The sequence below is a fragment of the Acomys minous genome (assembly GCF_964271855.1).
Source record: "Acomys minous genome assembly, chromosome: 10".
In the NCBI taxonomy this organism is placed as follows: domain Eukaryota; kingdom Metazoa; phylum Chordata; class Mammalia; order Rodentia; family Muridae; genus Acomys; species Acomys minous.
In genome coordinates this window covers 60,760,625-60,781,207 of record NC_140491.1, presented here as the reverse complement: position 1 = coordinate 60,781,207, position 20,583 = coordinate 60,760,625, and the positions used below count along the sequence as shown (strand labels likewise).

General features: G+C 51.7%; 1 protein-coding gene across 2 annotated transcripts in view; it reads left to right on the top strand.

Moving 5' to 3' along the window:
• COL5A1 (collagen type V alpha 1 chain) overlaps nt 1–20,583 on the top strand; it is a 147,134-nt gene that overhangs the window by 75,291 nt on the left and 51,260 nt on the right. For both annotated transcript variants that reach the window (XM_084798098.1, XM_084798097.1), the window contains exons 18-29: nt 1,048–1,101; nt 2,648–2,701; nt 4,249–4,293; nt 5,994–6,047; nt 6,669–6,713; nt 7,459–7,512; nt 7,712–7,756; nt 8,642–8,695; nt 13,787–13,831; nt 14,314–14,367; nt 18,096–18,140; nt 19,776–19,829. In XM_084798098.1, coding sequence (XP_084654224.1) covers nt 1,048–1,101; nt 2,648–2,701; nt 4,249–4,293; nt 5,994–6,047; nt 6,669–6,713; nt 7,459–7,512; nt 7,712–7,756; nt 8,642–8,695; nt 13,787–13,831; nt 14,314–14,367; nt 18,096–18,140; nt 19,776–19,829 — 603 coding nt within the window. The remainder of the gene's footprint in view (nt 1–1,047; nt 1,102–2,647; nt 2,702–4,248; nt 4,294–5,993; nt 6,048–6,668; nt 6,714–7,458; nt 7,513–7,711; nt 7,757–8,641; nt 8,696–13,786; nt 13,832–14,313; nt 14,368–18,095; nt 18,141–19,775; nt 19,830–20,583) is intronic.

The window sequence follows — 20,583 nt, the reverse complement described above, 5'->3', positions numbered from 1 at the left end:
ATTGACAGGCGAATTGCATGGGTGAGAATCAGTCTCCTTAAAGGGGCAGGTGCCCTCTGCATATGGGCAGTGACTGAGGTGGGGTGAGTTGTGAGAACCCCTTGAGAGTGTGCAGGTAAGCAGGCCACACCTTGGTGGCAAGGCGGGCCAGATGATCCCAAGTCTAGGGGACATGAGTTTCCCTGCCCTGCCTTGGGAAGTCAGGACCTGGGCCTCGTGGGGGAGAGTAGACACAACCTGTGGGTGAGTAGCGGCTTCTGTGAGTGCACAGAACTTGTGACAGCTGTGGATCCATGATGTGTGGACCCTGGCTTCATCCCTCTTCCTGTGACCCTGTATAGACAGAATCTCTCCCACATGCCTGGGTCACCAGGAACTGTCACTGTTCAGTGCATCTGTGCTGCGTGCCCCTGGATCCAAAGTCCTGAATGTTTCCTGTGAACCCAGAGTTAATGAACACAGAAAGCTGTGGATGACAGGAGGAAGAGAATCTGACTGTTCTGTCAAGTAGTTTATGCTCTTTTAAATATGAAGTCACAAAAGCCACACATACTCTATTCTGATATCATCCTCCTGGGCTTGAACACCCACAAGATAGGATGCTGATACTGGCATCCATGAGGCTGGAAGGCAGGAGCCAGGGTCCCTGCAGGTGGAGATGCTGGGGCCTCTAACAATGAGTGTGAGCACTGGTGTGTGACAGCCCTCAGCACACAAGGCTGCAGCCATCAGGACAGTGGGACTGCTCCTGCAGGGGGAGACTCAGAGCAAGTGAACACATGCTGACTTTGCAGTGGCCACTGATAAACCGCATGTCAACATCCCCAAGGATGCCCTGGCCTTTGGCTTGGGGACAACAGTGCTCCTCCCTTTCTCACCTCTGCCTTGCTTGGGGAGAGGAGGTGGCATATACAATCTCCACAGTGGCCTGGCACAGGACGGCTGTGCAGAGGCCATGAGAGGACACTAGGTCCAGGGTGCTCGGTTAAGGTGTCAGTAGGTCCTGCTGTGCGTGTGGTTTTTGACGCAGCTCTCTTGTCCTTGCAGGGTGACCGTGGCTTTGATGGTCTGGCTGGGTTGCCGGGAGAGAAGGGCCACAGGGTGAGTATTTGCTGTGGGATTTGGGGAGGGGCCCAGGTGCCCCCATTTTACAGTGGAAGCGCTGTAGCTGTTCACACAACTGACCCCCGGAATGAAGTCTCTGCTGATGGAGATCTAACCCAGAGAAGTTCAGTTTCCTACCTGTGGCTTATGAGCAAAGGCAGCAGGCACTTCATCGCAGGGCATCACAGAGGACTGGGAAGTGAGGGAATAAGTGTGTTAGAACTAGTTTTAGAACCTTCTGGAACCAACTTTCTACCTAAGGGAGGCTTCACATTCATGGGAAATCCAAACAGCTATCACATGCAGGCTGTGGCCCTGGGAAGGTGGGGCAGTCTCAAGGGCCTGCTGCTAAGGAGGGCTGGGCTTGGGCCACCGTGGTGCCTGCCTGCCTTTCTCACCCCTAGCTGGGAGTGGATCCTCTCTAACCTGCTTTACCTTGAAGTAGATTTATTTGTCAATTTTAGCATTGTTTGGGACATCCAGACACATATGTATGTATGTACAAACATGTACACAGATACCTTCACAGGCATACACACAAAGGCACAGGGACACATATTCATCCGTACACATATACATAAACACATGCATGGACATATTCACACTCACACACATTCATACACTCATACATACATGGAGACATGTATGCATACATAGAAAGTATGATAATATAGGGCCCAGAAACATGTACACACATTCACAAGCACATAAACATACAGACATGTACACAGAGACATAGGCATATAGACACCCATGTGCATATACATGTATATACATAGGAGTACACATGTACGTAAACAGGTACACATGGATAGATTTACCCAGTCACACTCATACATATAGGCAGATGTGGGGATACATGCATATATAGTACATGCATGTGCATATACATATATGTACACAGAGATGCAACAATAAAATCATGCATACACATGGGCAAAATATATACACACGTAGAAACGTGGGCATAAAGCATGCAGATATGAGTCTTACAGTGAGAAATGTCTGTGCTCTGAATACACTGAGTAGTGGCTGCTGGAACTCACCAACCACTGCCGCCTCTATGCTTGCTCATAATTACGTGAAAACAAGCTCAGAGTCACCAATGGCAGTCTTTGTCTGGGGTGAGCAGTGGGAGGTGGGTGTGCCCTCATTTTGACCAAATGATGAGAGCACACATTGAGCGCCTACTACAGGCGAGGCTTGGAGCTGCAGGTTTGCGCGAGGTGAAATTAGCCCTGTCCCTCACCTTGGTGCAGGATGGTCCTTTCTGTGGGAGGACACTGAGTGCACAGTGTGTCTGCATGTCTGTGGCTCCTGCAAAGCTTCCTAGGTGCTCAGTCTGATGATTCTGCCATTGTCAAGCTACCCAGATGGGACTTGGATGCAAGGGCCACTAGACTGACCCTCCAGCATATGCCCTCCCAGAAGAACTGGCCTACAGGACCGAGGCTTAGAATTAAGAGGACAGAGAAGGAGGCTTGGGATGGTTGTGGGCAGTCTGCTCTGCACTGGTTAACTTTGACCCTGTTTGACTTGCTAGGGTGACCCTGGTCCGTCTGGCCCGCCGGGACTCCCAGGAGATGATGGAGAAAGGGTACGTATCTCTCAGCATCCTTTTCCCTGAGTTTCTACTGGAAAACAGACAGGGTGGGTGGTTGAGGGGGTGCGGGCGGGGGGGGGGATGCTGGGGAAAGGGAGCATGTGTGTTGGCCTGGGGAGGTGGCTGTGTGCTCCTGAGACTGAAGCAAGGTACAAGCATTCATTTTACTTTATCCTTCTTGCCAGTGAGGGTCAAACTGTCATGAGTTTCAGAAAGGAAGCCTCTAACTATAGGAGGGAGGTGCCCTGGATCCCGTGGAGGGGAGATGTCAGGGGCTTAATGAGCTCAGCGCCTTTGCTGATCTCATCTAAATGAGGTGTCAGAGGGAGAAGCATGGGCTCAGGAGGGCAGGGGGTGGAGGGGTGGAGGGATGGAGGGAAGTCACTATCTCTGGCCCCAGAGGGAGGGAAGGATGAAGTAACTCAATATAGGAATGGGGAAGGGAGGGACGGGCTGGAGTTGGGCTTCTTAGCCTGGGCTTCTGTTCCCAGAGCACTCCTCAGTGTCTATCCCAGGATCCTCAGCGACTGGAGGCTGAGCTCATAGGCCACAGCACAGGTGTGCATGGCAGAGAATATGGGCTCCCTGAACTATTGCTGGGAGCTCAAGAACCCCAGGAAAGTGGGAGAGAGACACTGTCCTGTCCAGATCCCAGACTTTACCAGGGAGTTTGGCCTTGGCCTAATTAGCTGTAAGCCGAGGAAGGAGAGGGCTACTTTTGCATGCTCCGCCCTCTTGATTTAGGAAATTTGGGTGTGGGCTCATATGCATGCATTTGCATACTCAGCTATCTACGTTTTGTGTGCACATATGCCTTTGTGTACATATGTGCATGCAGGGCATGTGCATACATGTACACTGCTGTGTAAGCAGAAGTGTACTAGGTGTGTGCACGTGCACGTGTGTGCATCTATGGATGCATGCTATATGTGTGGCTGCACAGTTATTGAATGGGGGCACACACGAGCATGTGCGCACACAGGTTGTATGTCTTAACTGTATGTCTTTATGTGTGAGGAAGGCAGGAGAGCTGAGTTGTGTGATAGGGAGCAGTGTCCTGGCTAGTAGCCCCAGGTGGGACCCAGGGGACCCAGAGCTACCATCCCATCTGGAGTCAGGAGGGAAAGGCTCTTCTGAGTTTGCCACTGGCTGTTTGGACCCTGGTAGACCCCATGTTCACTGCAGTCGGCCTGGGGCTCCTCTGCCTCTCCTCTGAGGTCCTTGTTCCTCAGTTTCTGTTACTCATGAGGGTGGCTGCGGCCTTGAACTCAGTGTCTGCCTAACTGCCCTCACTGCAGCTTGAATGCAGCTGGCGAGCAGGGCCTGCTTCCAAGCCTCACTGTCCCCTGCAGCAGCTGCACCCTTGCAGCTCCAGAGTGAGGACAGGGGCCTCTCCTAAGGGACCAACATTAGCAAATTAACAAATTAGCTCCTCTGCCTGAGGAGTGGGCAGGATCCTGCTGTGTGGTACAGGGAGATGGCCTCTGGGTACCCAGGCCTCAAAGCTTGTCCTGAAATATCCTTTTCTTTCTCTTCCATAGGGTGACGATGGAGAAGTTGGGCCCAGGGGCCTGCCCGGGGAGCCTGTAAGTCGCTGGTGGGTGGGACTCTGAGCCTCAGCTCCATAGTCAGGAATTGATAGATGGATGTGCAGTGGATTAGAGAGCTTAGTCTGGGGGAGGGGACAAGTGACATTTGCCCAGGAAGGAACAGAGGGATGACACTATGGGCTGGGCGACTCTAGGGAATGCATACGCACCCCACCCTTTCTGCAGGAGGAAGCTGGGCCCTGGGGAGTTGTCGCAAGTGCCCATGGGCTTATGATTCCAGGGGAATTATGCCAGGTGCCTGAGTGCACCATGGAGGACGCGCAGAAGGTTCACGGTGGACACCCAAGTGTGTCAGAGTAGACAGGAAGACCCAATATGGTGTGCCTTCTGCAAGAGTCATAGCAGGCGCCTAAGCAACATGGTGGTAGAGCATCGTGGTAGGTGTCCAAGGTGCCATGGCAGGCACCCAGTCAGCAGTCATAGTGGGTGCTGGGACAGTCAAGGGGACTGAATAGGCCTGAGCTTGCCCCAGGCCTGGCAACTGCATGCTCCAGGGTGGTGCCCAGCGCCCCCGCAGGAAAAGCTGCCTTTTGTCAGCCAACTTGTATTTAGGCTTAAAGCAGATTTTCACAAGGGCAAAAGGACATTAATTACCTGTCATTTACCAATGCTCAGAAACCTACCTTCATCATCCAAGTCAGGAGGCCGTTTGTATCTGTTGAAGTTAATTGATGAGCTATGCCGTAAATGCTGCACAGGGCAGAGCATGGGGTCAGCATGCTCAAGTTCATTTGGGATGAATTTATACCCCTAGATGTCTGACTAGCCACTGAGGATGATCCATCAGTGCTGTTCTCTTTAACACACATCTAAGTGGTGCCTTCTGGGTTATTAGTGTCTAAACAAAACAAACAAACCCAAAAACAATAACAACAACAACAACAACACACAAGTATTAAAATAATGAAGGAAGTATTTAAGATGCAGAGAATGTGAGGAAAGAGTTTTATTGTTTTTGGTTTTATTTTATTTTTTTATTTTGTTGCCATCTAAAAGGTTCTGTTAAAATCAAGAGCACTTGAGATCCAAGTGCCTAGGGTGAATGAAGTCTTCAATTCTGAAGGCGGACACCTCCCCTAGAGCCACCCCATACCCACCTGAGACATCAGTGGTGCCTCAGGCCCGTCCCTTGGTTTAGCATGCAGTCACTGTGCACAACCCTTTCATGCCCAAGGGAGGGGAAGATACTGTGGCTCTCCTGAGTAGCTGTCCCCAACAAGGCTCTGAAGTTCCTCACAGGCATGGTGTCTTCTGAACCAGTTCCCTGCTCCCTTGAGCTCTGTCATCCCAGAAATGACACCATTGTATGTGACTGAGGAGAGAGATTGAAGAAAGACCCCACAATAAACACGTAATCCAGCAGTACAGTGTAATGTCATGAGTTTTCCATGGAGAGATTGTGTGCTCACCTCCCTGAGTGTCAGAGGAAGGCAGGAAAGACCCCTTCCCTGAGGACATCCCTGCTGCAAGGGAGCATACCAGGAGCTCCCAGCCTCTGGTTCCCATGGCCAGGTAGAGAGGAGGATGGGAGAAATGGAAAGTGAGTGTGACAGCACTCTGGATTCACCAGCTCAGCTCTAGTGGGGCACTGGGTACCGGGTACGGTCTGCACAGGGCAGACAAGCAGGGTAGGCCTCTGTCTGGGTTTCATCCTTCCTTGTCTTTTTGTCTTGCAGGGACCACGTGGTCTGCTTGGGCCAAAAGGCCCTCCTGGCCCTCCCGGCCCTCCTGTAAGTTCTGTCACCTCTTTGGTATTATGTGTCCACCTTATGGCCCAGAGACCCTCTGTCCCAGCTAGTGACACTGGGGCCATGGAGCCATGCTGACCCTAGTACACACCAGCTGTGGGCGTGAGGGGCTGTGGGTCCTTCATGCTCACACATGAAGAACAAGGAAATAGATGGGGCTGGGGCAGTTGGCCTTGAAGCTCTTCTAGGCTTTTCAATCTCCCTTTCTGGCACACAACACTTGATGGTTCTTATTTTTTCTATTATAAGCAATGCCTCAAAATGCCACATTGTCTCTCATCTTCCTTTGGGAGTTCTGGAAAGAGGTAGAGGGTCATGGTTCTTACAGGGGCTCTGTTTGGGTGAGTCAGACTGGCCCTAGCCTCTTCAGACCCTCTGAGTGATTTTTCTGGAACTCAGGGTCTGCTCATATGAGGGTGCTAGGGCCTGATGGCTCACCTAGCTTACGGTGTAGGGTTAGTAGCCCCAGCTGTGAGGGGTCGAGAGTCAAGTCCATCATCTCCCCAGAGAATATACTCCACCTCTGGACCGTGTCCAAGAATGCGGAGTAGGGTTGCTCATTCTGTGTTGAAAACATCTCTTTTCTTTATAACTCTCCTGCAGGGTGTAACGGGTATGGATGGCCAGCCTGGCCCAAAAGGAAATGTGGTGAGTCCCAGGGTCTCATGAGCTGGCTTTTGGTGATGGTCTGTGGGCACAGTCCCTGCCTGTCAGGGCTGGAAAATGGGGTAGGCGAATGGGGCACTTAGGCCTCTGGCCCATGGTCTGGTGCTGCCCCCTGGTGGCTGAGCCTCATGCCAGAATCCCAAGTTGATATTTGTTTTCCAAAGTTAGTTCAGCTGGAGCTGGAAGACAGTTCCACCAGATGAGTCTATTAGCTCTATTTCTATTTCAAGGGCACAATTTCCTACTAGTAGAGTATTGCGTGGTCAGCTCCTGTCACACTTTCTGCCTTAAAGAGTCCATGTGCTCTCTGCCGAGGCAAGCCCTTAATCCTATGGGAATATGGTTCTGCCTGCTTTCAGGGCCAGCACCCCTTTTCCCTAGAGCTGTTCCCACACATTGACTCCTGGGACTACTGGGGGACAGTTCAGAGCAGGACAAAAAGATAAGATGTGGAAATGCTGGGGCTGGAGAGATGGTTCAGAGGTTAAGGGCACTGACTGCTCCTCCAGAGGTCCTGAGTTCAATTCCCAGCAACCACATGGTGGTTCACAACCATCTATAATGTGATCTGATGCCTTCTTCTGGCCTGCAATTGTACATACAGGTAGAGCACTGTATACATAATAAATAAATCTTAAAAAAAGAAAAGATGTGGAAATGGGATTCCCCAAAATGGGGTGTGGTTCCTAGGTCCTTTTCTCAGGGCCTTTGCTTCTGTTTCCTTTAGGGTCCCCAGGGAGAGCCTGGGCCTCCAGGACAGCAGGGTAACCCTGGTGCCCAGGTAAGTGTCCTGGGAAAGGTGGCTTAGGGTATCAAGGGTGGGGCCCAGGTTCTGGTGAAATGCCTGGGAAGTACAGACTTACCTCTGCCATCACAAGATGGTTGGTACCTGGATGAGGGATGGTGAGTGGGAAGATGGCAGAGGGTGAGGAGGGTCCTCTAGTCAGTCTCCTCATTTCTCTCTTGGTTCTTCCTCCTAGGGTCTTCCGGGTCCCCAGGGTGCCATTGGTCCTCCAGGAGAAAAGGTAGGTGGGACAGATGTATGAAGAGGGGCTGCCTTGCCCATGGGCCACACTTCTATCCAGGCCTTGGAGATAATGTTGGCCTTCACTGGCAGGCATGTGCACCTTGCTTTCTGGGAACCAAGCATATCAGCCTCAGGGAGGATCTTGAGTCTTTCTCATTAATTGGTTCATAGATTCAAATGTCCATTCACTATGTGTGGAGGTGCCAGTTTTAGCAGTCCTTAAACCAGCACACACTGTTAAGTATGAACTATGTGCCATTTATCAGAAGATTAAGTTGGGCATCCTATTTCGTTGAGTTTTGGTAAATTTGGCTTCCACCGGCATCACAGGATCCAGGCACGGGTTAGTACAGGAAATGCGGAATGTCTAGGTCTTGTCTAGCAGGAGGCAGTACAGAAGGTGGTTCTGTGGGCATCCAGCTCCTGGGAGAGCTTGTTGAAATGCAGCCAGCCAGCCTATGCTAGGCCTGGACCTTGTTGAGAATGACACAGAGAGGTGGTCTGGTGGTCCTGTGGCTGCCCTGCCCTTTGTGGGAGGGATTCCATGGATGCTGCTGGAGAATCCATCCGAGGAAGGCACTGTGCCAGGAGCAGCTTCAGAAGGCTCCCAGGACAGCAGCATCTGCTCAGGGGATATGAGGGAGAAAGACGATTGGGGGGGCACAGAGGGGGGGCTGCTCCCACAGCAGGACTGAAGGTTCTGGTAGGGGAGGCACTTTGATGGGTGCAGGGGGAACTGGATGCTGGGAGCAAGGACCACAGTAGGCATCCTAAGTGATGGTGTCGGAATATTTACTTTAGGGGCCTATAGAGAAGGGTTGGGCATCCCAGGAAAGGAGTAAACATCAAAGATACTACTCACAGACTGTCTGGTTTATACTAGGGTCCTTTGGGGAAACCAGGTCTCCCAGGAATGCCCGGTGCTGATGGACCCCCGGTGAGTAGTGCCCCCCACCTCCAGGAAGCCCCTCTCCTCCCCAGAGGGGAACTGGGAGCACCATTGCCTGAGCCATTGTGGGTGAAGACCATGTGCCCTGGTGTTCTGGCCTGAGTGATTTCTAGATGCCAGGCAAGCTTTCATACCATGTTCCTGTCATGGAGGGGATGTGACTACACAGAGGGAGAGCTACTGACTTGTTAGGGTGTGCAAATTAGTCTGCCTGAACTCAGCATCATGTCTGAAACTGTGTGGAGGGCTGGGCTGGGCTCCAAGCCATTACACCTGTCACTGGTGTGGGAAGTGAGGGCAGGGTGTGCTAGAAGTATTTTTAGTGTTCATACATTGAGTTTAGGCATGGTGGGGGAAACTGGAGTCTGGGGTGGGTGAGTAATTTGTCTGCAGTGAGCCCAGCTGGGAACCAGATTAGACAGTACCTGGAAATAGTGAGTGAGTGAAGGGTCCAAGCTTGGGGAAGTGAGCTGTGCAGAAAGGGAGGCATAGAGAAGAGGAAGCATTAAGTGTGTGTGTGTGTGTGTGTGTGTGTGCGTGTGTGCGCGCGCGCGCGCTGCCATTCTGCCTGAAGATGTTGCTGCTTTGAGGGATTTTTAATTTAAATATTTTTAAAGTAAATTATTAAATCCACCCCCTCTGATTTCTCCGCTCCCCCTCCCACTATTTCCCTGCCCCCAGTGTCACATGCTTTCTAGTGTTTAGTGAAACTGAAAGGATGTATCTCAGAGAGTGAGATGAGATACATTAATTATTTATGGCTGTTTTATTTATTGTTTAATAAAATCATTTAATAAAACTAAATGCATGGGGTAGATGAGACGCTAGGAAATGCCTCACTGATTAAAGTGATTGCTGCACCAACATGAGGACCCCATATAAATGCGGGGTCGTCATGGTGTCCACATATACCTACAGCTTTGGAAAGCAGAGACAGTTCCATTGGCAATCTCTGCGTCTGAGGTACCTTGCCTCGGGGAGTGAGGTGGAGCAGTGGTCAGGGTGACTCCTCACATCAGCCTCAAACCTCCATGTGCTCATGCACACATACATGTGCCTACCTACATACATATAAATATACACATATACATACATGTACACCACACACGCGCATGCAGAAGTAGAAAAATAAAAATAAATAAATGGGGATGTTGAGTATATGCTGATGGTAACTGGGGACAGTTCACCATGAGCAGTCAACGCCACTTCGTTTTAAGAGTCACAGTGATTCCCAGATCCCAGATTATCTTTGACTGGTCTGAGCAAATGCATATAGCCATTCCCATCTCCATGCTGTCAGACTGGGGAGTTTAGGAGCCCAGTGACTGGTATTTCCCAGTGTGAAGCGGCAAGTAGAAGATTCCATCCTGTCCCCATTGGCCAGCAGCGGTCACAGGACCACAGTTCCCTAGTGTCTGGTTCCTGTAGTAGGTGATGCCCACAGATGGAGGTCTACTGCAGTGTGTCACACACCTCCTGCAGGGAGGAGAGAGTGGTTGTACCGGTTCCACAACCAGACACGCCTCTGGCCTCCGTAGACTTGGTTCTGTCCTGGAATTCCTCTCCTCACACAGAGACCTCCCAAGAGTCAGGTCCTGCGTGTAGTGGTCTTCTTCGACATTTTGTGGGTGGGACACCGAGAACCTGCTGGCCTGTCGACTCTCACCTCTGCTCCTGGCTATATTAGTTACCTTTCCTATTGTTGTGACAAAATTCCTGAGGAAAACAACCTAAGGAAGGAGGAGCTCGCAGTTTGAGAGAGGCACAGTCCACCACGGCAGGGAAGCCAGGGCAGCAGGAGCTTGAAGCAGATGGTCTTAGCGTGTCCATCAGAAGCAGAGAGCCCTGGGTGCTGGTGCTCGGCTCGCTTCTTCTTTTTATTCGGTCAAGAACCCCAAGGCCATGGAATGCTGCTGCCCATACTTAGGGGGAGTCTTCACCCCAGTTAGCCTAGTCTAGACGCTCCCTCAGCCATACCCTGAGGTTTGCCTCCTAGGTGGTTCTACAATCCCCTCAGGCTCAATACTGAAGCTTTAAAATGTGCTGTGAGAGGGGCCTGGTTTCTGGCCCATGAGAGGCCCAAAGATAGCGGGTGAGCTGGAAAGCCACTGGAGCCCTAAACAGATCTAGCTGCCCGCGTTTGGAAGGGAGGGAAGATGGATGGCTCGCCTTATAAAAGCAGCTCACTGTTGATAAACTTGAAGAGGCCAGCTTGTGCTGAGGCTGTTTTTCCCTAGTATTTGTTTAGTTTCAGTTGTGAAGGAAGAGTGATTGACAGACCACGGAGATAGCTCATTAGAAAGTGTTTACCCAGCATGCACAGAGGCTGGGCGTGGCAGTGCAGGCTTGTAATTCCAGGGCTGGGAAAGAGATCCCTGGGCTTTCCCAGCCAGCCAGTGTAGCAAATCAGAGAGGTCTAGGTTCAGTGAGAGACTCTGTCTTAAAGATTACCATGAGGAACAATTGAGGAAGACAGCTGATACCAGCCTCTGGCCTCTACATGCACTCACATACATGTATACACATGCCCATGTACACATATGGAGGAGCACACACACACACACACACACACACACACACACACACACACACACACACACAGAGACAGACAGACAGAGAGACACACAGACACACATAGAGAGACAGACACACAGACATATAGACACACATACACACACACACATACACAGAGAGAGAGAGACAGACAGACAGATACAGAGACACAGACACACACAGAGACACACACACACACACACACACACACACACACACACACACAGAGAGAGAGAGAGAGAGAGAGAGAGAGAGAGAGAGAGAGAGAGAGAGATTCAAGTCATACCTAGTGGCCTGAAGTGTGATGAATTCCCCACAGCACACAGCAGGATAATGGGTAAAAGGAGCAAGTAAAAATAAAATGTAGCAAACATCAAAGGTTTGGAGAAAGTGCTCGTGATCCAGTATTAAATGCAGATCATATTACACCTGCCCACTTTGCATGCGCACACACACACACACAGGAAATGGATTGGAAGCCTGTGCCCCACCAGCCCTGTGGCTCTGCATTGTGGGCGGTGGAGGAGTTTAATTTCCTTTTCCGCTCTCCTAATCATCTACTATTCACATATATTACTTTTTAATCAGAAAAATATCAAATACAAATAATTTTAGCTTTATTATTTTTCCATTATGAAAGTAGCATTCACTGTAAAATATTGGGAAAATGTACAGTGGCAGAGAGAGAACACACCCTCACTTTGCACAGCAGGAAGATTTGTCAGTATTAAATTTTTTTCTATTCTCAGCTTCATGATTAAAAACATGAACCCTCTGCCTCCCCACTGCACTTGCTTCTTCCTAGACCACAGCTGAGACCCATCTAAGGCGTCTGGTCATCCATGGCAACGGTGTCCACCAGCTCCCGTCACTCAGGCTCTGCTTGGTGCTTGCTGAGCACCTATATGTCTGGGGGCCTCAGCGGTATAAGCATGTGCAGTCTCTGACATGTCCCTGAAGGAGTTACACATGGAGAGGACATCTGGCTTTCCTAGTGACCCTCACTGCATGTGCCACAGAGATCTAGGCTGATGACCTCTCGTGGTGCCCGCCCACCCAAGTCCCTGAGCAGATCCATGTCTGTGGTGGTGGGCACTGAGATCAAGACCACAGGTAGTCTCCTGGTGCTGTCTTAGATTTGGCCTTGCAACCAAGGGCTTCTGGAACCTTAAGAATGCTTGTCATTTCCAAAAGGCAGGGGCTGAAGCCGCAGGCACAGATCACCAGTGGGTGCCTCAGTTTTCCTTGAAAGTCACTGGGCTCCCACGTGGGACCTTTGTGTCCCAACTCACTTGCTAGGCTCTTTACAAAATCAATGATCCCACTAAGAGAAGCAATGAAACACACACCCAACCATTGCCCTCTGGAGACAGGGCCCCAGATCCTTAACCCACTCAAGCTAGAACATGTGTCTATCTTTTTACCTGTCCACCTGAGGAAATGTGGGGCCTGAGAGGGCAGAGGACTTGTTCAAGCATGCGCAGTAGCTTCAGTGTATCCAAGATAGAGTTGAGCTCCTCCCCCATTGCCGGGTCTCTATTAATGGAAAAGGTGGTGATGGGACTGCATGCTCATGATGTGAGCACAGCCATTTTGCTTTCCTCTCTACCTTTGCGGCTCTCTGCTTATGCACTTAGGGCTCTGACCCCAGGGTCATTCTGGTGAGACAGCATATGGCGCTTTGTGGAGGATGGAATTAGTTGGTGGGAGGTGACCAGAGGACACAGGTGCCTCTGCAGGGCCACCTCCTACTTTTGTTCTGTTTCCTAGGCCCCAGAGACCCTCTGGGATGTGATTGGTGAAAACAACGTGCTGGGACACTCAGTCTAGTGACAAGATGGCCCTCTTTCTGTCCTGCCTGTCTGCCTCAGTTCTCTAAACGGCCAGTTGTTGGGTTTAGCAGACATCGTGGCCCTTGCTGGTCCTGGGACTTAGGATCCTGAGGTCTGGTCCTAGTTCATTATGCTGAGGGTTTATTTGGCTAGTGTGACCCTGAGTTATGTCCTAGTGGTCTGTGAAGCCTGCCCTGGAGGATAGGATGACGTTCTACACACCCTCATCATCACATGGTCATGTCCCTCCCACAGTGAGCCAACTGCGGGGCCACGCTGCCCACAGTGAGCCAACTGCGGGGCCACGCTGCCCACAGTGAGCCAACTGTGGGGCCACGCTGTCCACAGTCAGCCAACTGCGGAGCCATGCTGCCCACAGTCAGCCAACTGTGGGGCCATGCTGCCCACAGTCAGCCAAATGCAGAGCCACGCTGCCCACAGTCAGACAACTGCAGGGCCACACTGCGCACAGTCAGACAACTGCAGGGCCACGCTGCTTCTTTCCGTGTTTGCAGATGAAGCAGCTGAGGTCCAGGGACTGGAAGTAGCTGGGCTGCCTGGCCAGATGGCCTTGATTTTCATTTGTTCCCCTGGAGAGGGCAGCACTAGCGGACTGTGACACAAATATTACAGAGGTAGGTGGCCTCTTTCTGAGCAGATGGCTCACTAATAAAGACCTTCTCTCTTGTGACAGGGGCACCCTGGCAAAGAAGGTCCTCCAGGAGAGAAAGGAGGCCAGGTAGGTACCCTCTGCACCCTGCCCCAGCAGTCAGTCTCTGTATAGATCTCCCAGGCAAGGAGGAGGGGCAGTGCCTGGACTGTCATTGGGAAGGCCTTTTGCCTGTTGAAGGATGTCATTTCCATGGACAGGACACCTTTGCTCCCCTTAGCTGAAAATTGCTTCATCGTCCCTAGGATGGAGACTCATTTGTTCAGTGGCCTGTCTTTTCTGGACCCAGTGCTGTGTTTTCTTTGTGTTACATGGCTGCCTCTCTCTCTCCCCCATCCTGGCCTCCTAGAGCTGGACACAGCATCTGACTGTCCTCAGACATTTTTGCTCTTTGAAAGGCACCACCCATGGCCTCCATCACCAGCATCAGTACCAGTGTGGACCACAGGCGGGGTCCTGCATATCCCACAAGCTGCTTCGTAGGGTCCCACAGAGGTTGCCTGGGGAACTCACACTTGAAGGTAGCTAACGTTCTTTCCCTTTGGTTTTAGGGTCCTCCTGGTCCCCAGGGTCCCATTGGCTACCCAGGTCCACGGGGAGTTAAGGTAAGAGCAACTCTGCAACTCTGGGTCTTCCTGGAAGTCAGGGGTCGGATGGGGGTTTGAACCTGGCTGGTTCCTGGAAGTATCTCTGTGGTTACACCCTACTCTGCGGACTCTAGAGTAGGCTGGCTCCCCAGTTCAGTATGCAGATGCTGGGACCCTGGATGCTAGGTCTAAGCAGGCGAGGACCCTGCCTGCCAGCAAGGGGACAGACTGATACATACCTCCTAGTCAGCCTGTGGAGAAGCAGGGCGCACTGTACCGGCCACCCTTGTGTGTTTACCGCTTGACCGTGCCAGGCTGATCTCAGGAGCCTCTCACAGGGCATGGATCTCGTGAGGCAGCGGCCTGGCCAGCCCAGGGAAGCCCAGCAGCAGTCCTTTGAGCAGCTGGCATGTTGGAAGAGGAAAAAGCCAGAGTGTCCTCTCAAATTCCTAGGAGGCAGGGTTCATGAGAGATGTCCATTTGTTTACAATCTTGTTTCTGCTGGTAGAAATTCCTGGAACCTTGTTAAATGGGACACCGAGTACCAAAGCAATATTGAGAGCAAGGTCCCCTTTGTCCCTTCAGCACTAACCGAGTTTGCTCTGAGCTGCATGATTTAATCTTGAGATCCGAGGTTTCCAGGGTGAAGGCACATTCCTGTGCAGAAGATGGGCGTGGGCAGGGCCTCTTCCTTCTCCATAACAGGGACTTTGCAGCATCTCAAAGCTCCAGGCTTTCCACTGGCGAAAAGAAAAGAAAAGAAAAAGATAACAACTCCTTCCTTCAAACTGACATGAAAGGAAACCCAGGTGTACCCCATAACTGTGCAGTATACACAGCACACCCACAAAACAAGTTCTTGGGTTTGAAGAATTTTTATAAACACGATCAAGGCCACTGGGCCTCACCTATGCACTTTGCTGTTCTTTGTTTCTGTCCAGCATTGCTGCAGACCCAAAGTATACATCTGCCCTGGGGGTGTGGAGGGTGGAGAACTCATTGCCTCAGTGTTCAGAGACTGTCCGGAAGCTTAGCAAGCATGGTACCCCAGGCTAGGCTTGAATCCGACTGGCCCTGTTTACATGTCTCAGAAACCTGGACATCTCAATTTCAAGAGCAACCTCTGAAGGACAGCAGCCTTAGGCAGGTCAGGTTCTTCCTTAAGTGTGCTTTTCCCAGCAGAATGCACACTGAATGCTGTAACGGTGAAAACTGAGCAGCGATGCTGATTATGGGAGCTGCATGTTCATCGTACAAATTCCTGTCGCCCCTTCCCCAAGCCTTTGGCAGCTCCTATACATGGCTAATTATGCAAGGCTCCCTCTTCAAGCTGAAAGGTGTTTACTTTGAAGTGTTTATGGTGAATCTATCTGTCTGATTAAAATTCACTCGTGACGTGAGCAATCCAGTTAGACTTGGAAGCAGAGGGGAAAGCAAGCTTCAAGACAGCTTTCACAAGAGAAACAGATATTCTCCTTGTATTCATGAGGAATGGTGATGGCCACCTACTGAGTCCCAGGCCCATGGGTGCCGCAGATGTGGGAGATGTCGCCATTAAGCTAGAGAGAGCTGGTTTTTTCCTACCTAAGCTTCTTCCCGAGACAGGGTTCTGTCCTGGCCTATCTGGAAGAGAAATTCCATAATCTGGGCTTTTGAAAGCCCGGATGGAGGCTGGATGTCCAAGGTCAAGGTGCATGTAGATTCATCACTTGGTTAGGACTGCTTTCTGCTTCACAGCCTGGTCTTCTCCCAGTGGCCTCTTGGGGAAGAAATGGCTCACAGACTATCTCACCCCCTCCTTCCCTTCTTGCTGAGATGAACTCTACCACTTAGCTAAACCGTCAGGCCTCCTTTTACTTTTTGTTTGAGGCAGAAACATACCTAGGTGGCCGGCCTTAAACTCAGGGTCCTGCTGCCTCAGCCTTAGGAGCAGTTGGGATGACAGGCCTGTGCCAGCAGGCCTGGACCTGAGAGTTCATCTCTGCTGGCTTTTTGTGCTTCTGTCTCTCTCCTCCAAGGAGATGCCTGCAAGAGTGAGATGGTGGATAGGGCTCTGGGTACCACCTGAACAGCCTGCCTGTTATCTTCTTCTCTGGGGACTTCTGACTCTCTCGACTGCGTCTCAGGAAAAGAACACTGGCTCCAAGCCAGCTGGCACATTGCACTGACCTGGGTCCTTTGCACCACAGATGTTCTTAAACTCCTGTTGCTTGGGTACATGTGGCAAGCCTTGCTCACAGACTGTGTATGCCAGATGTCTCCATGCCTGCTCTATGCCCCTCTCCAGTTTTCAGTTTGTTGTCCATCTTGATTCAGGTTTGAGCAAGCACAGAGCAGACTCCCTAGAGTCAGCGTCCCTTCCCCAGTGCCTGTCCCATCTACAGCTGCCTCCAAGGGCGAGGGGCTGCTGGCCTAATGGATTGGGCACCTCTGGTGTCAACCCACATTTATTTGTCCAGTGTCAAGATGTGTCAGAGTCAACGAGCAGGAGTCTCTCTGACCCAGCTGCTGCTCAGGTTCTCCCTGTTCCACGGCTTCCTCTTCTTGGCCCTCCATTCCACATTCTACACTGTGCACCACGGGCACTGACTAGGGATGTTGTCAACAGTGAGCATGTCTCCTGATGCTCTAAGCCCTCCCTCCTCCCCGGGGTAAGATCTCAGGGTACCAGTGCACCTGGCTCTTGGCTCCCAGCTTCCTGTGCTCTTGGGTCTGTGTGTCTCCACATTCAGAACTATTAAGCCTATGTGGAGCACTGGCCAGCAGAGGGCAGCTAGTGGCCCCTGGGTCCAGAAGGTGGCTCAGGCCTCAGCCTTAACCATGAAGAAATTGGGCCATGTGACTCCTCTGGGGTCCTAGGCAGAGGTGACTTGAGGCAGCTCCTGGAGTCAACAATGAGTCTGTGTAGGTAAATGTCACTCCTCTTAGAGGCTTAAGGTCAAAGGCATGGACCATGAGGATATGGCTGCATCTCACTAGATTTCACCTCCTACAGCTGAGGAGCTGGGGCCATTGAAAATGGAGGAAAGGGACCTGGTCTGTGTCCTTAGAGCTGTGTCTAGCAGGGATGTGAGGTGACCCACCATGGGCTGAGACCAGCCACAGTCATTGCTGTGGCATTAGTTGATGTAATCCGCGTCACCTTTCAGTGATAATGCAGAATTAACACAGACAGATGGTGCACAGCTACGGTCTACTGGATGTCAGGTGTGCACTGGCCACTCCATGAGGACTTGCAGACCAGCCTTTTCCAACAGCAGAGACAAGGCTAGGGTCTTCACCAGTCTACTTCCAGTAAGGAAACTGAGGCACACAGAAGTCTGATGTCTCCTCAGAGGCCACAGAAAGTGTCAGGATCTTAACTTGCCGCCTGCATTGAGTTCTTCCTGGCTGCAAAAACTGAGGGACTATTTCTGGAACAGGCAGGCATTTTATCATGGGGACTTGTTGGCAGGGGTCTGGGCTTTTAAACAGGTAAATCCAGTTCTTTGAGAAATTGGCCAGGGAGAGGCTTGGATGTTTGTGTAGAAGGAGGAGTCAGAGGCCAGCGTAGGAATTAAGGACACTGAGGGCCTCACACGAGCCCCTGTCAATCAACGAGAGAACAGGAAATGCCTCTCCCTCCTGAGATGGAGATGTGTTGAATGAGGGCACATCAGAGGCCCCTCCCCACCTCATGGGACCTGTTCCCTTGATGCCTCTGGGCCTTGCACATTTGTGATCATTCGCTTTTCTTGCCTGCATAGGGGGCGGATGGCATCCGAGGTCTGAAGGGCACCAAAGGAGAAAAGGTAAGGAACTGTCCCCTTGAGGGTGGGCGAGCTCAGCGTGGTGCAGGATACAATGGGGGTGTATCCTGAGTGTGGAGGGGGATTGATGACACCATGAAGGAAGCTTGCTTGTTTGTAAAGGGAGAAAGTAGCTGCTGAGGACCATGGTACTTCCCACCTCCTGGGCTGGCCCAGAGCATCCACCCACGAAGCCCTAGGATGGCCACATGGCTATATTTACATACCTTCCTCCCCCAGGTCTCTCCCCATGGGTCATCACTGACAATAGTCCTCGTGGTGGTCAGTTGTCACTGAGAGGCCCAGCACTCCTGCACAGAGTCCAGCTTGGTGACTGTTCACATTCACATATAAGCCACATTGTAGAATGTGGTGCTGCCTGCCATGGTCAAGGCTGCACATCAGGCCTATATGGACCGTCCTGGTTAACACAGCTAGATGGTGGCATTCTGAATGGCGCAGACTCAGAGTGCCCAGGTCCCCGGCAGTTGAGACACCCTGAGCCTGTGGAACTGTGCAGCCGGCCATGTCTGTCCTTTCCACTTGGTGGTAGGAAGCCTGGCACTTGGATGTTTTCTGCCCATCTTATGCTCCATCCTACTGGGCATCTCCCTGACCCACACAGGTATAGCTAGTGGGTGTAGTCGCCATTTGTGGCAGGCTGGGGTGCTCCCTGGGACACTGGGGTCTGAAGGCAGTGAGAGCAGGGCCTGCCGAGCCTGAGCTCAAGCACCGTACTCCTGCATCGGCGTGGACTTGGAAGGTGTGCACGCCATTGCTTTTCACTGGGCACCTATGGACATTTCTGTCTCCTTTCCCACATGATCTGCGAGGCTGAAATCTATTCTCTGGGGGCTGCTTCAAGGGCTGTGGACGAGAACAGCACTCTCGCTGTAGGATCTAGCTTGAGCCTGGCTGTGTGCTAACCATTTGCTCACCTTTTGGGAGGAGCAGGCAAAGAGCTCTTCCATTTTTCAGGCCTTCTAGAGCATCTCCACAGGGTCTCCTTCTGCAGGGCCAGGGGCATGGGTGTGTGTGCCTTGGGAACAATTCAGCCAGGAGCACCTATATGTGGACCTCACAGGGGTTAGGGAAAAGCATGTTCTCTTAGGAGCAGATGCCCACTTGCTCCCTGGAAGGACTCTCTCCATGCCCTGTGTCCCAGATTTCCCATTCTGTTGGGAGACTGTTATGGGGGCATCTTCTACCTTTTTGAAGATGGTTTCCAGAGTCCTAGCTTTACCACTTTATCTCAGTTTGTTTGTCTTCACGAGACAGGATGTGTCTCGTTATGTACTTGGAAGGATATGAATGGGATTCTGCCTTACAAGGAAAGTTCCCGGGCTGTCCCCAGGCATCTGAGGAAAGCCGACTAAAATGGTTCTAGGGAGAAGGGAGTCTGAGGACCTGTGGCTCCGGTACATTATGTCTACTGTGGCAGAAGCCTCGGGGATGGGTGAGAGGCCCAGTGTATGCAGGCCCCTTCTGTGCAGGCACGAAGTTTCGTCCCTGTATAGCTCTCCTCTTTCTCTTCTGGGCCAGGGGCTCTGTGCTGCGCATGCCCACTGTGCAGTGGGAAGTGGTGCTTGGAATGGAGCTCTTCTCTGCAGGTTGATGTCTTCTCTTGTCTATGTTCAGGGTGAAGACGGCTTCCCGGGGTTTAAAGGCGACATGGGAATAAAGGGCGACCGGGTGAGTATAATGGGCCTAGGATTTGGGCCAGGGACAAGCAGAGTGGGTTTGGGGGACCTGTGTGAAAGCCAGAGGTATCTGGGATCACAGAGAAGCTTATCAGAAGGGAGGTAACACCTCTGCAAGACCCTGGTCTGAGCACCGAGTGTCTGGAGCCCAGGGGCCCTGTGCAGTGTTCTCTAGCCTGCTCCTCAGTTCCTACTCCAAAGCCAGACAGCTCTCACCTGTTTTAACCCCAAGGACAACTGTGGTCACTGGCACTGTACCCTGGATAGGTGACTTAGTGAGGAATGGGGACCCTGGATTACAGAGAAATTTGACTCCAGAGGATGAAGAGGAAAGGGGGTGGTGTGGAAACTATCCAGACAGGCCCATAAGCAAGCCAAGCCCCTACCCAAGACGTAGCAGATGGCTGGCAGGACCGTGCACTATTGAGTCTGCAGTTCTTGCTCAGCTCCTGGACCATCCTGGTCCCTAAGATGCACCCAAGTCACTCTTGAAGCCTGTGCAACCCAGTGCCCTGCCATCTGGTGCTGGCCCTTGGATGAAACCCCAAACCTGGCTGCTTTCTGGTGGTCTGTGCATCCCAGCTCCAGAGAAAGCAGTTGGTGCAGATGAGGGCCTGGCTTTGCTCTGGGTGAGGTGGGGATGCACAGCACAGCAAGCACACCAACTAAGGGGTTAACAGGAACACTGAGGGCAGTTTCTAGGTGCTGACCTTAGAGCCACCTGCTAGCTCCTGCTGAGAAGTTTC